The following is a 21,816-nucleotide window of genomic DNA, read 5'->3' as shown; positions in this document are numbered from 1 at the left end:
TTCTACCCTACATTTGAAACTTACGTCATGGGATGAACACAGTAGGATGCAGTTTCTTAAGTGAGTGGCTCAGTAGAATTTAATGCATGTGATGAAGTGGTAGGAATCTCTAGGTACTCCGGAAGAACTTTATGGGCAACTTCAATCTGTTCTGTAGACATTAATAGGTTCTCCAGCACAATCCCATGGTCAGCTTCTAGCACAGTCACTGCAGCTATGCTGGAGGACCTAGAACAGTGGTTCTCAACCTTCCTAATGCCGCGGCCCCTTAATACAGTTTATTTATTTATTTACTATTCTTGTATACCGCTGTATCTCAAGCCCGAGGGCGACTCACAGCGGTTTCCAAGGAGCAAAGACAATAAAACAGCAATAATTCATATACAATAACAGTTAAATTACACATTTCCCTTAATAACTAATAAACAATCATCAATACACAGATATCACAAATCCCATCCCCGATCGCCTCACATTGTGGCGACTCCCAACCATAAAATTATTTTCATTGCTACCTCATAACTTAATTTTGCTACTGTTATGAATTGCAATGTAAATATCTGATATTCAGGGTGTATTTTCATTCACTGGACCAAATTTGGCACAAATACCCGATACACCCAAATTTGAATAATAATGGGGTTCAGGGAGGTTGATTTCGTTATTTGGGAGTTGTAGTTGCTGGGATTTGTAGTTCACCTATAATCAAACTTGGCACACAGAACTCCCACGAATAACAGAAAATACTGGAAGGGTTTGGTGGGCATTGACCTTGAGTTTTGGAGATGTAGTTCATCTGCATGTATTGTTTGTGTGTGTGTATGCATGTCTTGTAAGCCGCTCTGAGTCCCCTTCAGGGTAAGAGGGGCGGCATCTAAATGTCGCAAATAAATAAATAAATAAATACACCGCAGACTCAAACAATGATGGATCTGGATCAAACTTTGCACAAATACTCAATATGCCCAAATGTGAAGACAGGTGGAGTTTTGAGAAAATAGACTTTACATTTGGGTGTTGTAATTGCTGGTATAGCTCATGCAAAATCAAAGAGAATTCTGAACCCCACCATGATAGAATTGGGCCAAACTTCCCACACAGAACCCCCATGACCAACAGGCAATGTTGTGTTTTCTGATGGTCTTTGGTGACCCCTCAGACACCCCCTCGTGACCCCTCCCCAGAGGTCGTGACCCCCAGGTTGAGAAACACTGACCTAGAGGTTCCAAGAGAGATATTCTCTCAGATTTTTTTTAAATTCGCTGTGTTTTCACCTTTGCAGTGGTTCTGTGCCTCTGACCCCCTCAAAGTGAAGGATGGACTGACAGATTATTTCATAATAAACACAAAATGTAGCAGAGAACAAGGAAACCTTTTATTCTTTTTCTTAGTGGAATTATTGAGATTGCCACTTCCTACCCCTGGAAAAACATTTGGGGGTCTTTGTTTCTCTTGAGTTCGTGCTGATTCAAATATAACTCTTCATCAGATACAGGACTTTATAGAGATGAAACTACTGCCCCAAGCTCATCAGGTAGAATTGGAAACGCAGAAATTGTATGACCGAGTGAATCGTGAGGTTCAGCAGTTTGGGGCCATTGCCCTTCCTTGCCTCTTGCGCCGCAAGCTCCCTGGGTAGGTACTTCCCAATCTCCTCCCTGTGCTTGAATCATGTTATTGGCTCAGGAAACCCAGGGTTAATGTAACTCAGTGTTATACCAGGGACGGGCAGTAAATGAATGTCCATTGGGTACAATTGCTTCTTTCTTTCTTGGAATCCTGCCAGGGACTGGCAGCCAGTGATTCAAGGACCATAATCTGCTCAGGGACTACCACTTTGAGTAGCCCTGGTTTAGATGACAGTAAATTTCCAAAACTTCTCAGCTTTATTTCTTTAAAAAAAGTTATGGGTAATTCCATGCCAAGTGGTGTAAAATTTTAAAAAGTTTCCACCATCATGTTCTCCAGTTTTGTTCAAATTTAACTGTAGCACCAGTCAGGTGTGAAACTAAGTTTCCCAAAATTTGAGGTCTCCAACTGCAATAGTTGCTGATTTAGACCCCCTTATCTGAGGAGTAGTCAGTCAGCTTGCACACGACATTTAACTACTGGAATCCAGCAAGTATCGTGTCTTAGCGGCCAATAAAATGAATTAGCACGACTATGAGGATGCATAATACATAAATACACAAAATATAACATACATTGACCTGAGTAAAAGGATACTTAATGGTCACATTGCAAACAAAAACATATCAGTCTTGTAGAGCAAATTTTTCTCTTTCAGATTATACTATTCACAAGCATATTCAGGTAGACTCTTTTTAAATAATTGGCATTGCACTTGGGTAGATTTTACCATTTGCACTGACAATGCCAAATTTGAAGAGATCCTGCAGGCAGCTACAGATGCTGGATAGTTGCAAATCTGGCAGTATTATATCCAGCACAAGAATAATGCTTGGTCAGAATTTCAAGTCCGTATTTTCGTTTGCATGGAAATAGTTGCAGTCTGAATATTGGTCAAAATTTGTCACAATGAGTCTCGACTCATGCACACTTGTTTGACTGGATTTTGCATCCATAATGTTGGAATTAATTTCATCCGAATCAGCAGAAAAAACTGGACAGGATTTCGTTTTACAGGATTTCATTTTACTAGCCATTCTTACATATTTAGTTTCCATTTTATTAGACCCCAAAGTGGTATTTTGTTGATTTGTGCACATGCTGACTGACTACCCTTCAGGTCAGGGGGTCTAGATCAGCAACTATTGCAATTAGAGACCTCAAAATTTGGGAAACTTAGTTTCACACCTGACTGGTGCTCCAGCTAAAATTTGAGACATGAATTTGAGACCACTTGGCATGGAATGACCCTTATGCTTTGTGATAGTGTGTAATTTTTAACATCTTCCAAACTTCAGAGGCTGAAAGAACAGTCTGCAGAAAAAGTGAGCTTAGTGAACGGACATGAGCAAAATCATAATAAATGGAGGGAAACTCATGGTAGTAGTGGAATTGTAAGCAGTAAGGTTTGCCTGATTGAAGCCAGTCCCAAAATGTGGCCTTTTTTGCTGCAGAATGAAAGGCTTCATCCAGTGTGGTGTGTAGTCTATGATGACATGAAATGCAAGGGCATTGAGAGCAGAAGGTATTACTTTCAGTGAACTTTGAATTTGAAGACACCTGTCTTTCTTCCCGTATCTTCCAGTTCTAAGTACATTCCTGCCCATGAGCTTTCTATCCACCGCTTGAGCCGGATGGCACCAGCAGAGTACCGAGCTTTTCTCAATGTGTGTAGTGGAGCTGCCTTCCCCCTTTACAAGGTACGTATCTCCCACCATTGGGACACATCTAGAAAAAATCAGAAGTAGCAAATTAGAGCTGAATCATGTCAGGTTAACACAAAAACAATTCCATATAAAGTTAGAAGTAACTGATGGTCATGGACTCTCAAGAGCCGTTGCCCGTTACAATAGATCAAAGTAATCCTGCAAATGTTACACTACAAATCTCATCAGATCTAGCTGATAGTAGGGGATGATGGGAGCCACAATCAAAAGAACCTCTGCAGAGACATAGATTACATTCCTGTATAGTAAAAGAATACTGTTCTGAAGGAATGATAGGCTGCATGCCCTTTACAAGAATATTTTTGAAAGGATGAGAGCTGAGTGTGAAGGGGAGACTCAGGCTGTTTTTTGAGTGCCAGCTTCTTCCCATCCAAAACACTGTTCCAAAACACTTTCAGGATTAGTGATTCTTCTCTAGAGCAAAGTGTGCCCTCATCAAACTTCGTTCCAGTAAAAAAAAAATTGTGGCCATCTCCCACACAATGGCTTTAGCACAGAAGATTAATCACCAGCTGCAGCTGCAGTAGATTTGCCAGTCAAAAGCTTGACAGTTTGATGCTGGGTCAGGGTGAGCTCCTGACCTTCAGCCCAGCTCCCCACCCACCTAGCGGATCGAAAGCAGTCATGTGAGTAGGTGACTAGGAACCACATTAAGTGGGGAGGTATTTTAGGCACTGTGTTTTGGAGCAAAGTTTACAAAGAAAGCTCTTTAGCAAGGAGATGGAGCAACAGCCCACCTCCATGGTCAGAACCGAGCACAGCCTCTAAAAGATGCCGAGTGAGGAGGAAAAGACTATACATACCTCTATCTGTTGTCTGTCTTGTCATTGTATAATCTGCATCGAATGTTTGCCGTATACAGGTTGTGTGATCCACCCTGAGTCATCTTCAGGATGAGAAGGGTGGAATGTAAGTACTGTAAATAAATAAATAATAAATATTTCCAAATCAGACAGGGTTCACACAGGATTGTTGGTTCGGCTTTCCAGAAAGTCTTGGAAATGTTTCCAGTGCTTGCAGCTCAAGAATAGAGAACATTTGGCCCCCCAGAATTTACTTAGGGTTGGAAGGAGTTGTCATCAGGCATCAGGAGGGCTGAACGTATCCCCCCCTTGGATGCAGAAGTGAGCCTGTGTTCTTTCCCCTACCAAACCTCTGCCTTTCTCTGCCCCTCTATAGGCCCCTGAGCAGCTCCTTTTCCACATGGCTGACCTGAAGAAGATGGTCTTTGGTCTGCGTGCCCAACTAACATCCAAACAGCAAGCTTTGGGCAACCTGCAGCACCAGCTGGACGAGGCTCCAGAGCCCAACATTCAGGGTGAGTTGACTCTCCAGTCACAGCTTTGCCCAGTCCTTTACAGAACCAGCAAATCCCAGGGTTACGAGACAGTTTCCAGTGCTTAATACTTCTATGGAGGTTTTTCCATTCCTTTAACAAAACCAAAACAAAATAGTGTTTCATAAAACATAAGTAACAATGAATGGATCCCAATACTATATTTGGCAAGCTTGTTTGGCCTGTCTCTGATACTGAAATATTCTGCAGAGATTGACAATGAAACCAGGAATACCACAGCGAGTTAAATAGATGAGAGTTTAGAATTGTTTTTATCCTGTACATGTGGCCCGCCCATTGTTATTGTGATTGTGCTTATTGGAATGTTATTTTATGATTGTGTTTATAATTTTATTTTATTATTTTTATGTAATCTGATGATGTTGTTTATTGTTTATGCTCTGGTTTTATTTTGTTGTAATATGTTGTCCGGGCTTGGTCCCATGTAAGCCACTCCGAGTCCCCATTGGGGAGATGGTGGCAGGGTATAAATAAAGATTATTATTATTATTATTATTATTATTATTATTATTACTCTTGCAGGATAGATATTTGGACAATGATAGCATATAGTAGTCTGGTGTTCTGTGTGCTATAATGTGTCGTTTTTCAGTGTCTTTTCTGCTTAAATTTTTAAAAGCTATATAAAGGATGTAAATGTTGCTGTAAAGAGAAGTATTCTGATCAAGTCATTTTGACATAAAAAATTGAATTTGGAAATATAATATAGTATAATCCTTGTATCTGATGGGAATATGTTCCAGGAGTTTGCATGGATACATGAAACTACAAGTGGTAGCAAACGAACAGAAATATACCATAGAGCTGCACTGGAGGAATTAGGATATAGCTAGTCATCATTAGGTCCTCTAGTGAGATATCGTAGTCAACATATGGTAAATATGTACCATAGAATGACCTGGGGGATTTAAAAAATGCTGAAGGAAGTCATATTTTGTCAGACGCAGATCACTGAAACTGTAGGTAATTGAAACCCCGGATGTGGGAGGAGCAAAGTTGATGTACAATATCTAACCCATATCAGGGATTCTATATTATTCTTTCTAAATCAAATATTGCAGTTCAAACATGTACACTAAACCAGGTCATTTCTTTAGGCCATTAGGAATGCCCCTAGAATCTTTCTATAAACCTGCTATTGGTAAATTCACAAAAACACATTTCCCTTGCCTCTTTTGTTTATGGATAGAAACTGGAAGTCAGTTGCCAATTTACAAAACTGTCTTACTTGGATTCTGTCTGTGAAAGGTATCTATGGTCAGTCACAAAAACCGAAGCCCATGATGGAAAGTTTTTTAAAAATAATCCCAGTATTCGTACCTCTGCAGTGTGTTTTGTTACTTACTTGAAAGTCATCCGATGTTGTCCAGATTGATGTGGTTGACTTTGCTTATGATTTGAATGAAACAAAGGTTTGGCTGTTAGAACTTAGAGTTCTTAGAATTCCTTCCATATTAAAAGCTGGGCCAAAGGCAACAGTTTCCTAAAACTCCCAAAGTTTGCTGATTGGAAATGTTTGGGATGTCAAACTAAGAGTCAAGTGGGGTCAAATCAGTTCTTACTTCTGAATTCCAGTCCTAATGAATAAACAAACCAATTCCGCCCCTGCAGCCCTCGTGGAAGAGATACAGACCCATGATCAGGAGCAGGTCCGTGAGCTCCTGCCTCGGATTCAGCGACTGACGAAGCAGTGCAGGTGCCACATTGAGTGCTGGCAAGAGGTGCAGAGCACCGTGGACGCCTGGTGAGTAGAAGACTGAGAATGGGGGCAAGGACAAGTCTGGTGTAGTGGCTCAAGAGTCTGGAGGGATGGAGTGGTCAAGGCCCCATCTCAGTTCTCTGCTCAGCCATTAATCCCATTTTGGTCAGTTTCTCCTCCTAATCTACTTTACAGAGTTGTTAGGAAATTTAAGAAAGGGGGTGGGATTGATGTTTTTTGTTAACCTCCCTTGGTGGAAAGTCAATATAGGTTGAGGATCCCTTATCTGGAGTTCTGAAATACTCCAAAATCTAACATTGTCCACATGGGTGGCTGAGATAGCGAAGCCTTTGCTTTTTGATGGTTCAATGTACTCAAACTTTGTTTCATACACATAATTATTAAATATTATATAACATTATCTTCAAGCTATGTGTAAAGGTAAAGGTTTCCCATTGACACTAAGTCTAGTCAAGTCCGACTGGGCGGTGGTGCTCATCTTCGTTTCTAAGCCGAAGAGCCGGCATTGTCCATAGACACTTGCAAGGTCATGTGGCTGGCATGACTGCATGGAGCGCCATTGCCTTCCTGCCAAAGCGGTACCTATTGATTTACTCACATTTGCATGTTTTCGAACTGCTAGGTTGGCAGAAGCTGGGACTAATGATGAGAGCTCACACCGTCCCGTGGATTCAAACCACTGACCTTCCGGTCAGCAAGTCCTGCAGCTTAGTGGTTCAACCCGCTGCGCCACTGCAGCCCCTAAGCTATATGTATAAAGTCTTTTTTAAAAGACTCAAATTTCAACATGAAATTGGTTTAAGAAGCTATGTGTATAGTCTTAAACTAATTTCATGTTGAAATTTGAGTCCCGTTTCCATAATATTTCCTTATCTACATACTGTAGATGTTAATATAGATATTTCAAAATCTCTCCCCCTCCCCCCCAAAAAATCTGAAATCCAAAACAGCTTAAATTTCTGCTAAGAGATATTCAACCTGTATATATAAATGGAATGAAGCAAGGATCTGAGGGAAATCAGCTTGGTCTTATAAAACCAGCCACTGGAGCTATTGGTCTTATCTGAAAGCTGCACTTCTATATACAAATACAGCTCTATCATTTAAGTGCAGAACTTCTGTTTCTACAACACCATTGCACCTACACCTCAAGGCAGTCACCTGACTCTTTCTTAATGTTTTGAAAGCTTCCATCTGCCAACTCACACGTGCAATGAGAGAAGGCGACTGTAGTGAAATATTTTTATTTTTAAATTATTACACTCACACTCCCTTTCATATAGCAAGAGTCAGCATGGTGTCTTCGTTTAAGTGTCAGAGTACATCCGAAGGCCAAGGTTGGAATCCTCAGAAGCCTCTGAGCGCAAAGCAAACCCCCTTTGAACAAATCTTGCCAGGAAAACTCCATTAGAGGGTCTCCATGAGTCCAAAATTATTTGAAAGCACACAGCAACAAAATATAAAATAATTTTGCATGGGGCATACAAGATACAATTTTTCAAAAAACAGTAAAAAAAATCTAAATATAGTCATTAAAACAAAGTAGCTGCACCATGAACTCATTTAAAGGTAGAAATGTATCATTGTTTTAGTATCCTGCATTCAATTGTGAAAGCTAGCAATTCAAGCTTGATAAACTTGCAGTGTACTACATAGTTGACTATGGAAGCCTTCCCAGAACCCTCTGACATGAGCAGAGAACCTTTAGGGGATCCGGGCTATGGCCATATAGCCCGGAAAACCTACAATAACCCAGTGATTCCGGCCATGAAAGCCTTCGACAATACATTGATCCTTAAAGAGTTTGATAACCAGTGATGCTGGGGTAGGTGGAGGTTCAAGTAAGGTGTGTTGTATCTTGGAAACATTTTGTGCAGAAGCTCTGTTTGCTGGCCACTCATCCCAGTCTTCACTTTCTAGGTGGGAACAACCAGGACAGTTTGTGCTGCCTGGCGAGCGCCGTCATGGCTTCACACTGCGGCAGTGGCTTGAGCGCTGGACCTTGGCCTCCAAGACGTTGCAGCAGCAGAAGTTACACAACTGGATCTGAAAGCAGCACAAGCAATGGCAGTGCCACTTGGCAAGGACGCTCGAGAGCCAGGGTGAACATGGCTTAACAGAAGCATGGTTGTTGAGACATTTCTGTACTTTGTTTCACCATTTAGCAGTCACTGACTAAAGGCGAGAGGAGGTTTTGTCTGCACTTCTTGGGAAAATAGCCTTGGTAGGTGTGATTCACAAGCAAGTAGTGTGTCTTCATAATTTCAGATTCAGTTGGAATAAACTGATTTTGGAAAATGTGAAATAATTGCATTTCATATCAAATTATAATTCGTGCAGCGGACAATAGCAAAGCATGTCATTATTGGGAGCAATTGCATCATGTGGACATACACATTTGTCATTGGTTACCTCTTGCTCCATCCCTTAGCTGCCCATCTAGATTTGAGGTTGGTGGGCTACACAAAAGTGGGCTTAACTCTTGTGAAATGTAGATCTGGGCTTGACACAGTTTGAGAAGCAAGAAATGAAAAGGCATTGGACAAAAGGAATAACCACTACCTAGAAATTCAAGTCTTTTTCTGCAGAGAGGGGTGACATTGTTGGACACTTCCAATTCCTTGTTCTACTCAGAATTTTGAAAACTTACCACTTTAGAGTGAAACCCTTTCCAACCAGCATTACCTACCAATTTGCACAAGCTTTGCTTCCGTCCTCCTTGTTGCTTAAATAGATTGATGGGAAATACAGTATTACATTGTATAAGATAGTCAGCGGGTGTGTGACTAACCTTTCTTTAGTTTAAAAAAATAATATTTCTTTTATTCTTTACTTTGTTTTTATTCTGCCTTTCTCCCTGATAACAAAGTGGATAACAATACAATACAAATAGAATGTAAAAACAAAGTAAATACATATACATACATATGGATATAATAATTAAAAATAAATATTTGTGTCACAAATGTAGAAGTTAAAATACAATTAAATTTACATATGTGGGTTTGAAAAACTCCACAAAACTGTGTTGTATTTAAAAGCCTAGCCGTACTTTCTGTGAAATGGAATGACATACTTTGGAGTGGAACTTCAATGGGGTGGGGTAGGGAAGTACAGCCATGTTTGGGCCTCATGACTTCTTGGAATTCTGTCCAGTTCCTGTTAGCTGAGAGCAAATCAATGTGTTGGTCCATGCTGGCTTATTTTGAACCAAACGAGATATTTATCTGTCTCTGCTCCAGGAAAGCCAGGGAGGTCCTGCTGTCAGGGCCATAGCCAGAAAAAATGGGGGGGGGGGGGTTGAAACTTTTTTTTTAGCGAATCATGAAAAGTAGTTTCATAACACAAAATAATTTAAATAGTATGGTTCATTATATATGTTTATTGCAGTAGAGTCACGCTTATCCAACATAAACGGACCAGCAAAACGTTGGATAAGCGAAAATGTTGGATAATGAGAGGTTAAGGAAAAGCGTATTAAACGTCAAATTATGTTATTATTTTACAAATTAAACACCAAAACACCATGTTTTACAACAAATCGACAGAGAAAGCAGTTCAATACATGGTAACGTTATGTAGTAATTACTGTATTTACAAATTTAGCATCCAAACATCGCAATGTATTGAAACAGCTGTGTATCTGGGCGGGAGGCAGACTGTGTTGGATAATACAAAATGTTGGATGAGTGAAGGTTGGATAAGCGAGGCTCTACTGTAAATCTATTTTCAGGTCTTGAAATAACTGAAAATGGCTATTATTTGGTAATTTATAGTTACAAAAGAATACTACAAGTCTGTTGGAAACCCTTGTAAACTGTGTCAATACACTTGGACAGAAATCAGGCTCCATCGATAAACTTGTCTTGAGAGGGCACTCAAGAGTTCAAGTCCAGTCTTTCTTGCCCCATTTTGCTTCTTATGTATGTTTTCAAACATTTAAGAGTTGAAAATGACCCATACAGTATATAGGCATAGCAGTGGGAACCCTACTATTTGGAAAAAGGGAGCGGGGAGCAAGGTGGGAAATGCCTAATGCCCCATTAGTAACCTACTTCATGCTGAAGCAAAGAGCACAGCAAGGAATGGGCGGGGGGGGGGGGGGGAGAGAGCAGCCTTAAATAGCCTGCAGCTCCACTCCTGTCAACTGCCCCCACCAAGTGTGGTCTTCTTCATGAGGGCCTTCAAATCCCCCCTCCAAGTCATGCCTTAGGCTTTGCCTGCCAGTTATGGGTGGGTCAACTTGGTTGCTTCCACTATATCAGCTATTACTGTAATGACCGTGTGAACAAATCGTCAAAATGTACATGAGATAGTGCTTGCAGTTCTTGTTTAATGTTTGCTTCCCATTGACTTAGCATGGGGATTTGGTTAACCAGTTAAATTCATGAGTAACCCCCCCCCCCCTTTGGCTACAGCCCTGCCTGCTGTATTCGCATGTTACAGTAAACAAAGTATAGGTTGACAACCAGTGGTTGGTTTGTCTGCTCCCTCTATAAGCAAGGAACAGGAGCACATGATTCATATACAGTTGTTTGGGAGTTCCATGGACCTCTGAACCATGATCCAGTCATGACGTTACACACACAATTCCAGGTTGTGTGACTTTGTGCCCTTCAGGCTTTATGGAAGGTCATATCCATGACCTTGCACAACCTTATATGCACAAATGCACAACTCTTCTCCCTGCCATTTGGGTTCAGCTCTGATCTCTGAGCTGAAACAGCTATTGATCGGTCAAGAAGATCTGGAGTTTTCCCTTTCAAAAGCATCCCTATTTCTGTTGCTGAAAAGCTGAGAATGAGTTCAAGATGTACAGTTTTAGGTATCTGATAATCTCACAGTCTGGGTCAAAATTATGACATAACCCTATACATTTTGAAGCAATTCATACTGATGTGTTGTCAAAGGCTTTCATGACCAGAATCGCTGGGTTGCTATGAGTTTTCCAGACTGTATGGCCATGTTCCAGAAGCATTCTCTCAATATTTCGCCCACATCTATGGCAGGCATCCTCAGAGGTGAGGTCAGTTGATTCCTCAACCTCTGAGGATGCTTGCCATAGATGTGGGTGAAACGTCAGGAAATAATGCTTCTGGAACATGGCCATACCTCCTGGAAAACTCACAGCAACCCAATTCATACTGAGTTTGGTGAGGATTGATTCCAGGCATGTGGAGATAAAATTGCTGCCCAAGAAACCGACCCATTAGACCACTGTAATCTTCAGATGGATACAAATAGTTAAGTATACAATGTCAGTGATTAAGATCATAGCATTCAGTACATAAAAAGCTACCAACTCTGCTTTCTTTCAAAAAGGGCCTCTGTGCTACATATATGGAGCCTGCCAAGTGTTCCAAACTATTCAATCCACTACTAAATATTGTGAGGGCTTTGACTGTGCCCATTACTCTCTGCAGTTTATTTGGGGTGTATGTATTATTTTCTTGCATTACAATTCATATTATAGACATTATACCAAAATGTCAATAATACTTTAAATTGAAAAACATGAAACAATTCCCCAGCAGAGCAATAGAAGAATATCATAGTTTATACTTCCAGTGACCATTTAAAGATTCATCTTTATTTTAGATGAAAAATCATGGTAAAATGGACAATTTTAGGGCCTGCCTAAAAACTAAAATTGAAGGATGTGATGGAATGAAAATCATGTGTAGTTCACATTCGATCAGCCCACACACTGCCTTGCTGGAGAAAGAAAATATGCCATGCAGATGAACAATAAAGAACAAGATGTTTACTCTCCGTAATTCAGAACAACGTATTTCAATTCATGTGATCGGTGGCACCGACTCACATAATGTCCCTTTATGAGATACTTAAAATGGTCTTTCTTTGTCCATGTGGAGAATCTCCCTCCAGCAGCTCATGAAGCAAGAGCACACTCCAAACTCTGTCTCTCTTTGCTTCTCCCTTCTTTCTACTTTTTTCTGTGCACCTGCATAGCCCAAGCCTGAAAAATATAACAGTATCCAAAAGTCCCAGGCCCAACCAGCTCCCCAGGCGTAGCCCAACCAATCAGCTTCATGCATCTTATTTTACGGTTGACATACACACATTAGCTAACCTTTTACATGCCCAAACAAAAGAGGCAATCAGATCTTTTTTGGTTGGGAGTTCCACAGATAATGTGGCCAATCTTGAAAAGGCCTCAGTGTAAATCCAGTTCTTAGTCCCAACGAGAATATGGACAAGGGAACTTAATAAACTGTTGACTGTGATGGAGGCTTCTTTGGAGGCTTTTAAACAGAGGCTGGATGGCCATCTTTCAGGGGTGCTTTGAATGCAATTTTCCTGCTTCTTGGCAGGGATTGGACTGGATGGCCCATGAGGTCTCTTCCAACTCTATGATTCAATGTTTATGCTAAGCCTGTTACAGCTTTGCTTTGAAGGAGAGCACAAATGATGAAGAGCAGTCTATAAAAGAGCTTCACCTACTATCTCTTCTGGCATTCCAAAGGTTTTTGGAGATATATATAGGTATCAATGTCCTTCTTACATGCTACTTGTGTTCTCTAGCTCCGAATTATTTCAGAAAATTGATCCTGAATGTCACGGACAAAACGATACACGTAGCGCTGACCGCTGGTCTTGTGAATGATATTTTTATGGTAATAATAGCGTAAGCCCCGGCTCAGTTTCTCATAGGTCATGCGGGGCTTGTTCTTCCGTTTACCCCAGCGCCTTGCCACCTAGAAAGGTTTAAGAAGAAGGGAAAAGTTACAGGTTCTGAAGGCACCCAGTGTGCTCAGTCATCTTAGATCAGCATTTCTCAACCTGGGGGTCGTGACCCCTGGGGAGGGTCATGATGGGGTGTCAGAGGGGTCACCAAAGACCACCAGAAAACACAGTATTTTCTGTTGGTCATAGAGGTTCTTTGTGGGAAGTTTGGCCCAATTCTATCATCAGTGGGGTTCAGAATACTCTTTGATTGTTGATGAACTATAAATCCCAGCAACTACAACCCCCAAATGTCAAGGCCTATTTTCCCCAAACTCTACCACATTTGTCCATATTGGGTATTTATGCCAAGTTTGGTCCAGATCCATTATTGTTACACAGTGCTCTCTGGATGTAGCTGAACTACAACTGCAAAACTCAAGGTCAATGACCACAAAACCCTTCCACTATTTTCCATTAGTCATGGGAGCTCTGTGTGCCAAGATTGATTCAATTCAATCTTTGGAGTTCAGAATGCTCACTGATTGTAGGTTAACTATAAATCCCAGCAACTACAACTGCCAAATGACAAAATTTGGGTGTATTTGTGCCAAATTTGGTCCAGTGAATCAAAATACATCCTACATATCAGATATTTACATTACAATTCGTAACAGTAGTGAAATTATGGTTATAGCAACAAAAATAATTTTATGGTTGATGGTCACCACAACATGAGGAACTGTATTAAGGGGTCTCAGCATTAGGAAAGTTGAGAACCTCTGTGGTAGGGGAACCAATCTCTTCTACTAATGTCATTTACACACTATTTGCAACCACATGTGGGTCCTAGTCATATATTATAATGTCTGGGATCTTGTTTTTACAGATACATTTGCTTTTTATGTTACATTTTAAATGTTGAATTGTTTTTACAATTGTTTTAACTGTATTTTGATATTTGTTATGGCATCAAATCACTGCCGACTGTGAATCGCCTTGAGACACCTCTGGCTGAGAAAGGTGGTATACAAATGCAGTAAATAAATAAACGTACTTCTCAAAATACTACGTGAAGTGCTCCAAACATTAGCTGGAACTTTTGTGCCATTCCTTTGGCTTATTTGGCAATAAGATTATTTGAATATCAGAGCCTTACAACATGGATAATTGTAACACCATCTTGCTGACCACAGTGAGAAACCCACACTAGTTGGGCAGGGACGCTACTGTTTACGCCCATTCTGTTTCCCATCTGTTATTCAGAGGTAGTTAGGAATGGATACATTAGTCTATTTCAGTCCATGTTGGTTTCGTATGTGCATATTCTGTACAGCGCTGTCTGTTTCATCATTTTTTAAGAAACGACAATCAAGCTCATAAATATATATTTTAACTTATTTTTTTTTTCACAAAACATGCTTTTCTAAATATACTTATTTTCAAGTTATGTATTTTAAACACTTTGTCCTAAAGTAAGGGTACTTTATATGGTTGCTGAGATATTGTTTAAGCAAAAAGTACTGAAATTCCTTTCTGGTTTGCTCCTTCTAATTTAGGGGATGGGGTTTTGGATGAAAGTGCAGGCTCAACTTTTACATATGGAAAGAATGTTCTGCTAGGTACATAATGAGCAGGTATAACATCACAGCTTCATAAGGTGGAGAGAAGGGGACCTCACCTCATGAGGATCACACAGCTTAAATTCCCAGCCATTCCCTGTCCAGCAGATGAAGGCCTGGCATGAGCCATCCTGCAGCAGTTCCAACAGAAACTGCCAGAGCTGAATGGGTCCAGAACCTGCACAGAAATAAATGCCAATATGAATAAGAGTAAGACCTCCAATGGAGCTTGAACTCAGAGCTGTTGTAATATAAGAGTGCAACTCAAGAACAAGGAAAGCCATTCTTCTGAACCAAATGCAAGATGGCTTCTTTATCTAAATCCCCAGGCAGCTCCAACACTTTCGAAAGGCATGGCAGGAAGGGCATATTACACTCTCCCATGGTCTACTTTCTCCCAACAGTGATTCAAAGCAGTTAAATGGAAATGAAAACTTACTACCTTCAAAACATGATAAACACAAAATTTGACCAGTATTTTACACCTTGTTGGTCACACAAAAAACAGCAGTCCATATGAAAAAGTTCTTGGAAGTCCTCGTGGACAACAAGTTAAACATGAGTCAACAGTGTCATGCGGAAGCTTAAAAAGCCAATGGGATTTTGGCCTGCATAAATGGGAGTCGAGTGTCGAGATCCAGGGAGGTCATGCTACCTCTCTATTCGGCCTTGGTTAGACCACATCTGAAATCACACTGTCCAATTCTGGACACCACAATTGAAAGGAGATATTGACAAGCTGGTATGTGTAGAGCAGGGTGACTAAAATGATCAAGGGTCTGGAGAACAAGCCCTATGAGGAGCAGTTTAAAGAGCTGGGCATGTTTAGCCTGCAGAAGAGAAGGATGAGAGGAGACATAATGAGGGCCATGCATAAATATATGAGGGGAAGTCATAGGGAGGAGGGAGTTGGCTTGTTTTCTGCTGCCCTGGAGACTAGGACGCGGAGCAATGGATTCAAACTACAGGAAAGGAGATTCCACCTGAACATTACGAAGAACTTCCTAACTATGAGAGCTGTTCAGCAGTGGAACTCTCTGGCCCAGGGTGTGGTGGAGGATCTTTGGAGGCTTTTAAACAGAGGCCGAGTGGCCATTGCCAGGGGTGCTTTGAATGTGATTTTCCTGCTTCTTGGCAGGCAGTTGGACACAAGGTCTCTTCCAACTCTATAATTCTATGAAAATATAGCAGAAACATTAAAGATCTGGGAGACCTTCAAAAGCAAGATGTTCTTAAGCTTGGGTGTTGCCACTGCAGACAGAAGGGCCTTTGAAGCTGCCCCTAAAGTCTGGGGTGCCTTATGTTTGGGAGCTTGTATTTTTTAAAGAAACCTAGTTCCAAAGATACCCCTGATGGCACAGCGGGTTAAAACGCAGAGCTGCTTGTTGACAGAAAGGTCAGTGGTTCAAATCCAGGGAGCGGGGTGAGCTCTCGCTGTTAGCCCCAGCTTCTGCCAACCTAGCAGTTTGAAAACATACAAATGTGAGTAGATCAATAGGTACTGCTCCGGCAGGAAGATAATGGCGTTCCATGCAGTCATGATCTTGGAGGTGTCTACAGACAATGCTGGCTCTTCGGCTTAGAAATGGAAATGAGCACCACACCCCAGAGTTAATGTCAACCTTTACCTTTACCTTACTAGTTCCAAATCATTTTGTATTTCAAAAGCACCAGCATTTAAATTACTATATCCTGTACCCTCCTGTTCCAATCCCATATTCCTTATTCAGTGTTACCTGTCTGGGACACAATAGTGGCACCAGCTTCTCTCCATGTCTTTCGCTCTCTTTTTCTCCGGATCTTCTTGGGTGGCTCACAGTGACATGAATCGCAATCTGCAGTGCTGTGTTGGTTGAAGATGGCTGGCTCAGGCGTCTTATCCCAGTAATGTGGTGGCATCACCCTTGAGAAGGCTTGCTCTGAAAGGAACAATGGTACATTAAGGAGGAAACAATTAAAAAGGGATGGAAACAAGTAGGAGACGAGGGTGATTACTTATGAAATCTTTTTTCTCTTTTTTGCTAAATTGTAAAAAATATATACTGTATATGTCGCCTATGATGTCTTCTAAACTCCCTCAGAAGGAAATGTGGTTATGTTATACTCTACTTGTTCGACTCTAATTTTTAAAAAATCTTTTAAAAAATGATTTATGAACATGATTTCTGATAATAGGAGCACAGAGCTTGGGGTTGGGTGAAAAAGAATAGGAATCTTCAATGTCCTCTAACCTATTTTGGACTTTTGGGAAAGAGGATATTGCTTAAAGGCAGGACACACTCTGTACATCTGTAATAGGCAATTGTTGGAAATTTCAACCTTCTCAAGCCTCCGCTAGGTGTTATGTATGTTTTATTTATTTATTTATTTATTTACTTATTTATTTACTCCATTTATATACTGCTTTTCTCAGCCCTTCGGGCAACTCAAAGCAGATTACAGTAGCAAAAATTCAATGCTCAACATTATAAAAATAATTAAAACAATTAAAAACAATGGCATAAATATACAGTCATTACAAAGTCAATACAACATAACTCGTTAGCGTCTCTTAGTTAAAATTGGGATCCAATCTCATCATCTAGTCGTTTTATGTTCCTATATTTGTTACACTGCCTTTTTGAACGCATGCTCAAACAACCCGGTCTTAACTTTCCTATGAAATGCTAAAAGGAAGGGGCCAATCTAATGTCTCTAGAAAGGGCGTTCCATCGCCAAGGGCCACCACTGAGAAAGCCCTTTCTCTCGTCCCCGCCAAATGTATTTGTGACGCAGGCGGGATTGAGAGCAGGGCCTCCCCAAACGATTTTAATGTCCTAGCTGGTTCATTGAAGGAGATGTGTTTAGACAGGTAGTATATACTAATTATATAACAATGTATAATTGCTTACTGTATTTTATATGTGTGTATTGGTTTGCAATTTTAGTTTAACTCTTTGTTATGGGAGGGGCTACAGGCCATGTGATCAGGTATGGGCTTGTTCAGGGCTCAGATTTCACTTTAGAAGTTTTTTGCCTTTAGAAGACTGTAGAAACAGTTCAGCTTGGAGACTTCAGTAGAAGCAGATGTATGCTTTGAGAAGTTAGTTGAAACAGACCACAGAGACTCGATTAGATTCTCAAAACAGAGAGATGCTTTGGACCATGGACTGTTGATTCTAAGAATGATGCCCTGTGTTACCTACACAGGGAAACTACTTCAAATCTACTTGTAACTGGATTGATAAGCAAAGTACCTGTATGCTCAATACATGAAGTTTGTGAGTAAACCTGTTGGAAATAGCAACCTTCCAAGATTCCACCAACTGTTGGTTAATGTATATATTTGTTAACCTGTATTCTATGTGTATGCTGATTTGTCAGTTTGGCAGACCTCTTTGGTGTGGGAGGAGTTATAGAGATGATTGTACTGAGCATGTGCAGACTCAAGACTCCATGTTATGTTCAGTTTGCATCAGATCTCTGTGGAGGTGGATGCATATTTGCTTTTGGATGTCAATGTTACAAGTCTGCTTACCACTTCATTGGAGGTGGATGTGTGTGCTCATGGACTTGAGTGAGTACAGATACACTTAAAGACATTGAAAGATTATGTGCCTGTATGGTGAATATATACAAGTCTGTTAGTAACACTGATATGTTATTTTTCAAAGAATATGACTTAGTTTTGTCACTTGAGTGCATGTTTTAACTAAGAGTTTTTAAGGGAGTGTACATCTTTTTGGGCAGTTACAACTGCAAATTCTACTTCAAAGAAACAACCATCCTCTGCTAACCAGATAAATTTTGTAGTGGCATATCTTTATCCTTGGCCGTTCAAAGACATGGTTCTTCAGTTTAACAGCTGAGCTACCTGTGTGCTATTATTTATTTACTTACGACATTTATATGCCACCCTTCTCACACCAAAGGGGACTCAGAGCGGCTTACAATATATATATATACACACACACACACACACACACACACACATATATATATATATACATACATATATATATATATATACACATACACACACACACACAATATATTATATTATTAGCATAGTACAATATCAGTATTATATATTACTATATTGTACTATACTATTATATTGTAATATTATTAGTAATATTACATGTGATATAAAATATATTATTATAATATATTATTATTATATTGTATTATATTATAATATTATAAATATAATGTGTATATACAATATATTACATTAATACTTTATGAATATTACTTGTCTTAAGAGTTGACTTCTAACAAGGTCATACTTTTCTTTTGACTAGTGATTGTCAGGTGGTCTCAGTGTTCATGGGGATTAACATTTGCCAAACGGAGGTGACTTAATGTTTACCTTTGCAATAAGGTTACAATGCACTGGAATTTCCTATAGATTATGAAATTTCTAATAAAACCAACTATTTTTACTTTTAAAGAAGTTTGCTTATTTATGTCTCTCAAGAGCATGATTTAAAGGCAAATATATTTTAAGGGAAAATAGATATTTTTGGGCAACTATAAAGGAACACTTCTGAAACTGTAGAAGATATATATAAGAATGTATATATGCATAAACTATCTGTCCTCTGCCAGGCGTTGCTGTGGCCCAGTCGGGTGATCTGGAAAATAAAGAAATGAGAAAGTGTTGGTTTCTAATATACGTAATTTCTTTATGTTTGAGGGTAAACAATATTTCTTGCTGTTTCTTTGTCAGTGTTGATGTGGAGATTGTCCAGTTTGCCTACTCTGGAACATGCAACATATAATTGTCTTTCTTTAGGGGTTTCTTTCAAATCTATGATACTATATGTCTCTCTGTGTGTGAATCATATATATCTATCTACATCTATGGCTGGCTGGCTTTTGTCAGGAGGGCTTTATGTTTTCTTGCCCTGGTGAAGGGAGTTAGACTGGATGGTTTGAGAAATGGGGGTTCTGTGTGGGAAATTTGCCCCGATTCTGTCATTGGTGGGGTTCAGAATGCTCTTTGATTGTAGGTTATCTATAAATCCCATTAACTACAACTCCGAAATGTCAAGGTCTATGTCCCCCAAACTCCATCTGTGTTCATATTTGGGCATATGGAATATCCATGCCAAGTCTGGTCCAAATCCATCATTTTTTTGAGTCCACAATGCTCTCTGGATGTAGCTGAACTACAACTCCCATACTCAAGGTCAATGCTCACAAAACCCTTCTAGTGTTTTCTGTTGTTAGTCATGAGAGTCCTGTTTGCTACGTTTGGTTCAATTCCATCATTGGTGGAGTTCAGAATGCTCTTTAATTGTAGATGAACTATAAATCCCAGCAACTACAACTCCCAAATGACAAAATCAATTTTTTGAGTGAAGGGCATACATTGGGTTGTTAGGTCTTGTGTCCAAATTTGACAGCAATTCGTCCAGTGGTTTTTGAGTTGTGTTAATCCCACAAACGAACATTACATTTTTATTTATATAAATATGTGAGAGGAAGTCATAGGAAGGAGGGAGCAAGTTTGTTTTCTGCTTCCCTGGAGACTAGGACGCGGAGCAATGGCTTCAAACTACAAGAAAGGAGATTCCATCTGAACATGAAGAAGAACTGCCTGACTGTGAGAGCTGTTCAGAAGTGGAACTTTCTGCCCCGGAGTGTGATGGAGGCTCCTTCTTTGGAGGCTTTTAAACAGAGGCTGGATGGCTATCTATTGGGGGTGCTTTGAATGCAATTTTCTGGCATGAGAGAATTGGCCGTCTGTAAGAACGTCGCCTAGGGGACACCCGGATGATTGATGTTTTACCATCCTTGTAGGAGGCTTCTCTCATGTCCTCTCACATAGGGAGCTGGAGCTGACAGAGGGAGCTCAACCTGCTTTCCCCAGATTCGAACCACTGATCTGTCGGTCAGAAGTCTTGCTAGCACAAGAGTTTGACCCATTGCACCACCAGGGACTCTATAAACGAGGCGGTCTCCTATGTTCTTACCTTTCTCTTGCTCCGTCCATGGAACTGCAAGCAAAGGCTGCTGTGGGGAGAGTTGCTCCACAGGAGAAGAAAGGCACCGCGGAGAAGTCAAGGGCTGTGGAGCAGCAGGGACAGGATAGCAAGTGGCCTCCATATGTGATGGGACACACTCCTGCTGGAGGACTGGCCTGGAAGCTGAAGGCAGGAAAGGCCAAAAAAAGGAACATCACCAGGAAGCTCATCTTACCACTGTATCCATGTTATCTATACTCAGAACCATCTGTATCTTATGATGATGTTTATTTATTTATGTACTTTGTAGTAACTTTCCAACTACTGTTTCATAGCATTGATCCATAATAGTCAGTGTCGGAACTACATTAATTCTGTGGTTCAGATGCACCTATACCAGGCATGGGCAAACTTTAGCCCTCCAGGTGTTTTGGACTTCAACTCCCACAATTCCTAACAGCCGATAGGCTGTTAGGAATTGTGGGAGTTGGAGTCCAAAACACCTGGAGGGCTGAAGTTTGCCCATGCCTGACCTATACTGATCCTTACCAAATTTTCCTTGGGGTGTTACATTGTTTCAGATCTTATTGTTTACTGTTTAGATCAACTTTCAGTAACAGAAAAGGCAGGAACAATTAAAAATAATACTTTTTCCAACTTAATTGTATGGAGGCATTTAAGTATATTACATCCATTATTTTTTCAATTGTGGGGCTCAAGGGGACATACGAGGATTTTTCAAGCACTCCTATCCAGATATTAAATCAGATTCAAAACTGCTTAACATTGACAAAATGGTTGGCTCTTATTCCTAAGGACAGGAAACATGTCGCCCTCCAGTTATTATGGAATCCATTTCCCATACATGTTTACCATTGGCCACACTTGGTGGGGCAGATGAGAATAGAATCCCAAATTGTTTAGAAAGCAAACAATTCCCTACCTCTACTTCTGCATTGAGAAGATAGCCTCCTTTCCTTTGGTGACCATGAATGCTTTAATGTGCCAGAGAGTTCCTCAATTCCCCACATATGAGCATCTTTGACCTATTACGTCTCAATGAACTCTCACCTCCGTTATATGGTTCCCGGTAATCCAGGCAGGAATAGGTCTGAGTCAGTTC

At 40.4% G+C, this 21,816-nt stretch overlaps 1 protein-coding gene across 1 annotated transcript in view; it reads left to right on the top strand.

Annotated features, from left to right (window-relative positions):
* The window catches only part of LOC137094823 (HAUS augmin-like complex subunit 5), a 32,685-nt gene extending 18,497 nt beyond the window's left edge, over positions 1-14,188 (top strand). Inside the window, exons 15-19 of the mRNA XM_067460689.1 lie at positions 1,490-1,635; positions 3,215-3,329; positions 4,536-4,674; positions 6,325-6,457; positions 8,354-14,188. Of these exons, the coding sequence (XP_067316790.1) occupies positions 1,490-1,635; positions 3,215-3,329; positions 4,536-4,674; positions 6,325-6,457; positions 8,354-8,483 (663 nt within the window). The 3' untranslated portion in view covers positions 8,484-14,188. The remainder of the gene's footprint in view (positions 1-1,489; positions 1,636-3,214; positions 3,330-4,535; positions 4,675-6,324; positions 6,458-8,353) is intronic.
* The last annotated feature ends 7,628 nt before the right edge of the window (positions 14,189-21,816 follow it).

This window comes from Anolis sagrei, chromosome X (assembly GCF_037176765.1).
Source record: "Anolis sagrei isolate rAnoSag1 chromosome X, rAnoSag1.mat, whole genome shotgun sequence".
NCBI lineage: Eukaryota > Metazoa > Chordata > Lepidosauria > Squamata > Dactyloidae > Anolis > Anolis sagrei.
This window is presented reverse-complemented; position numbering and strand designations above follow the sequence as displayed.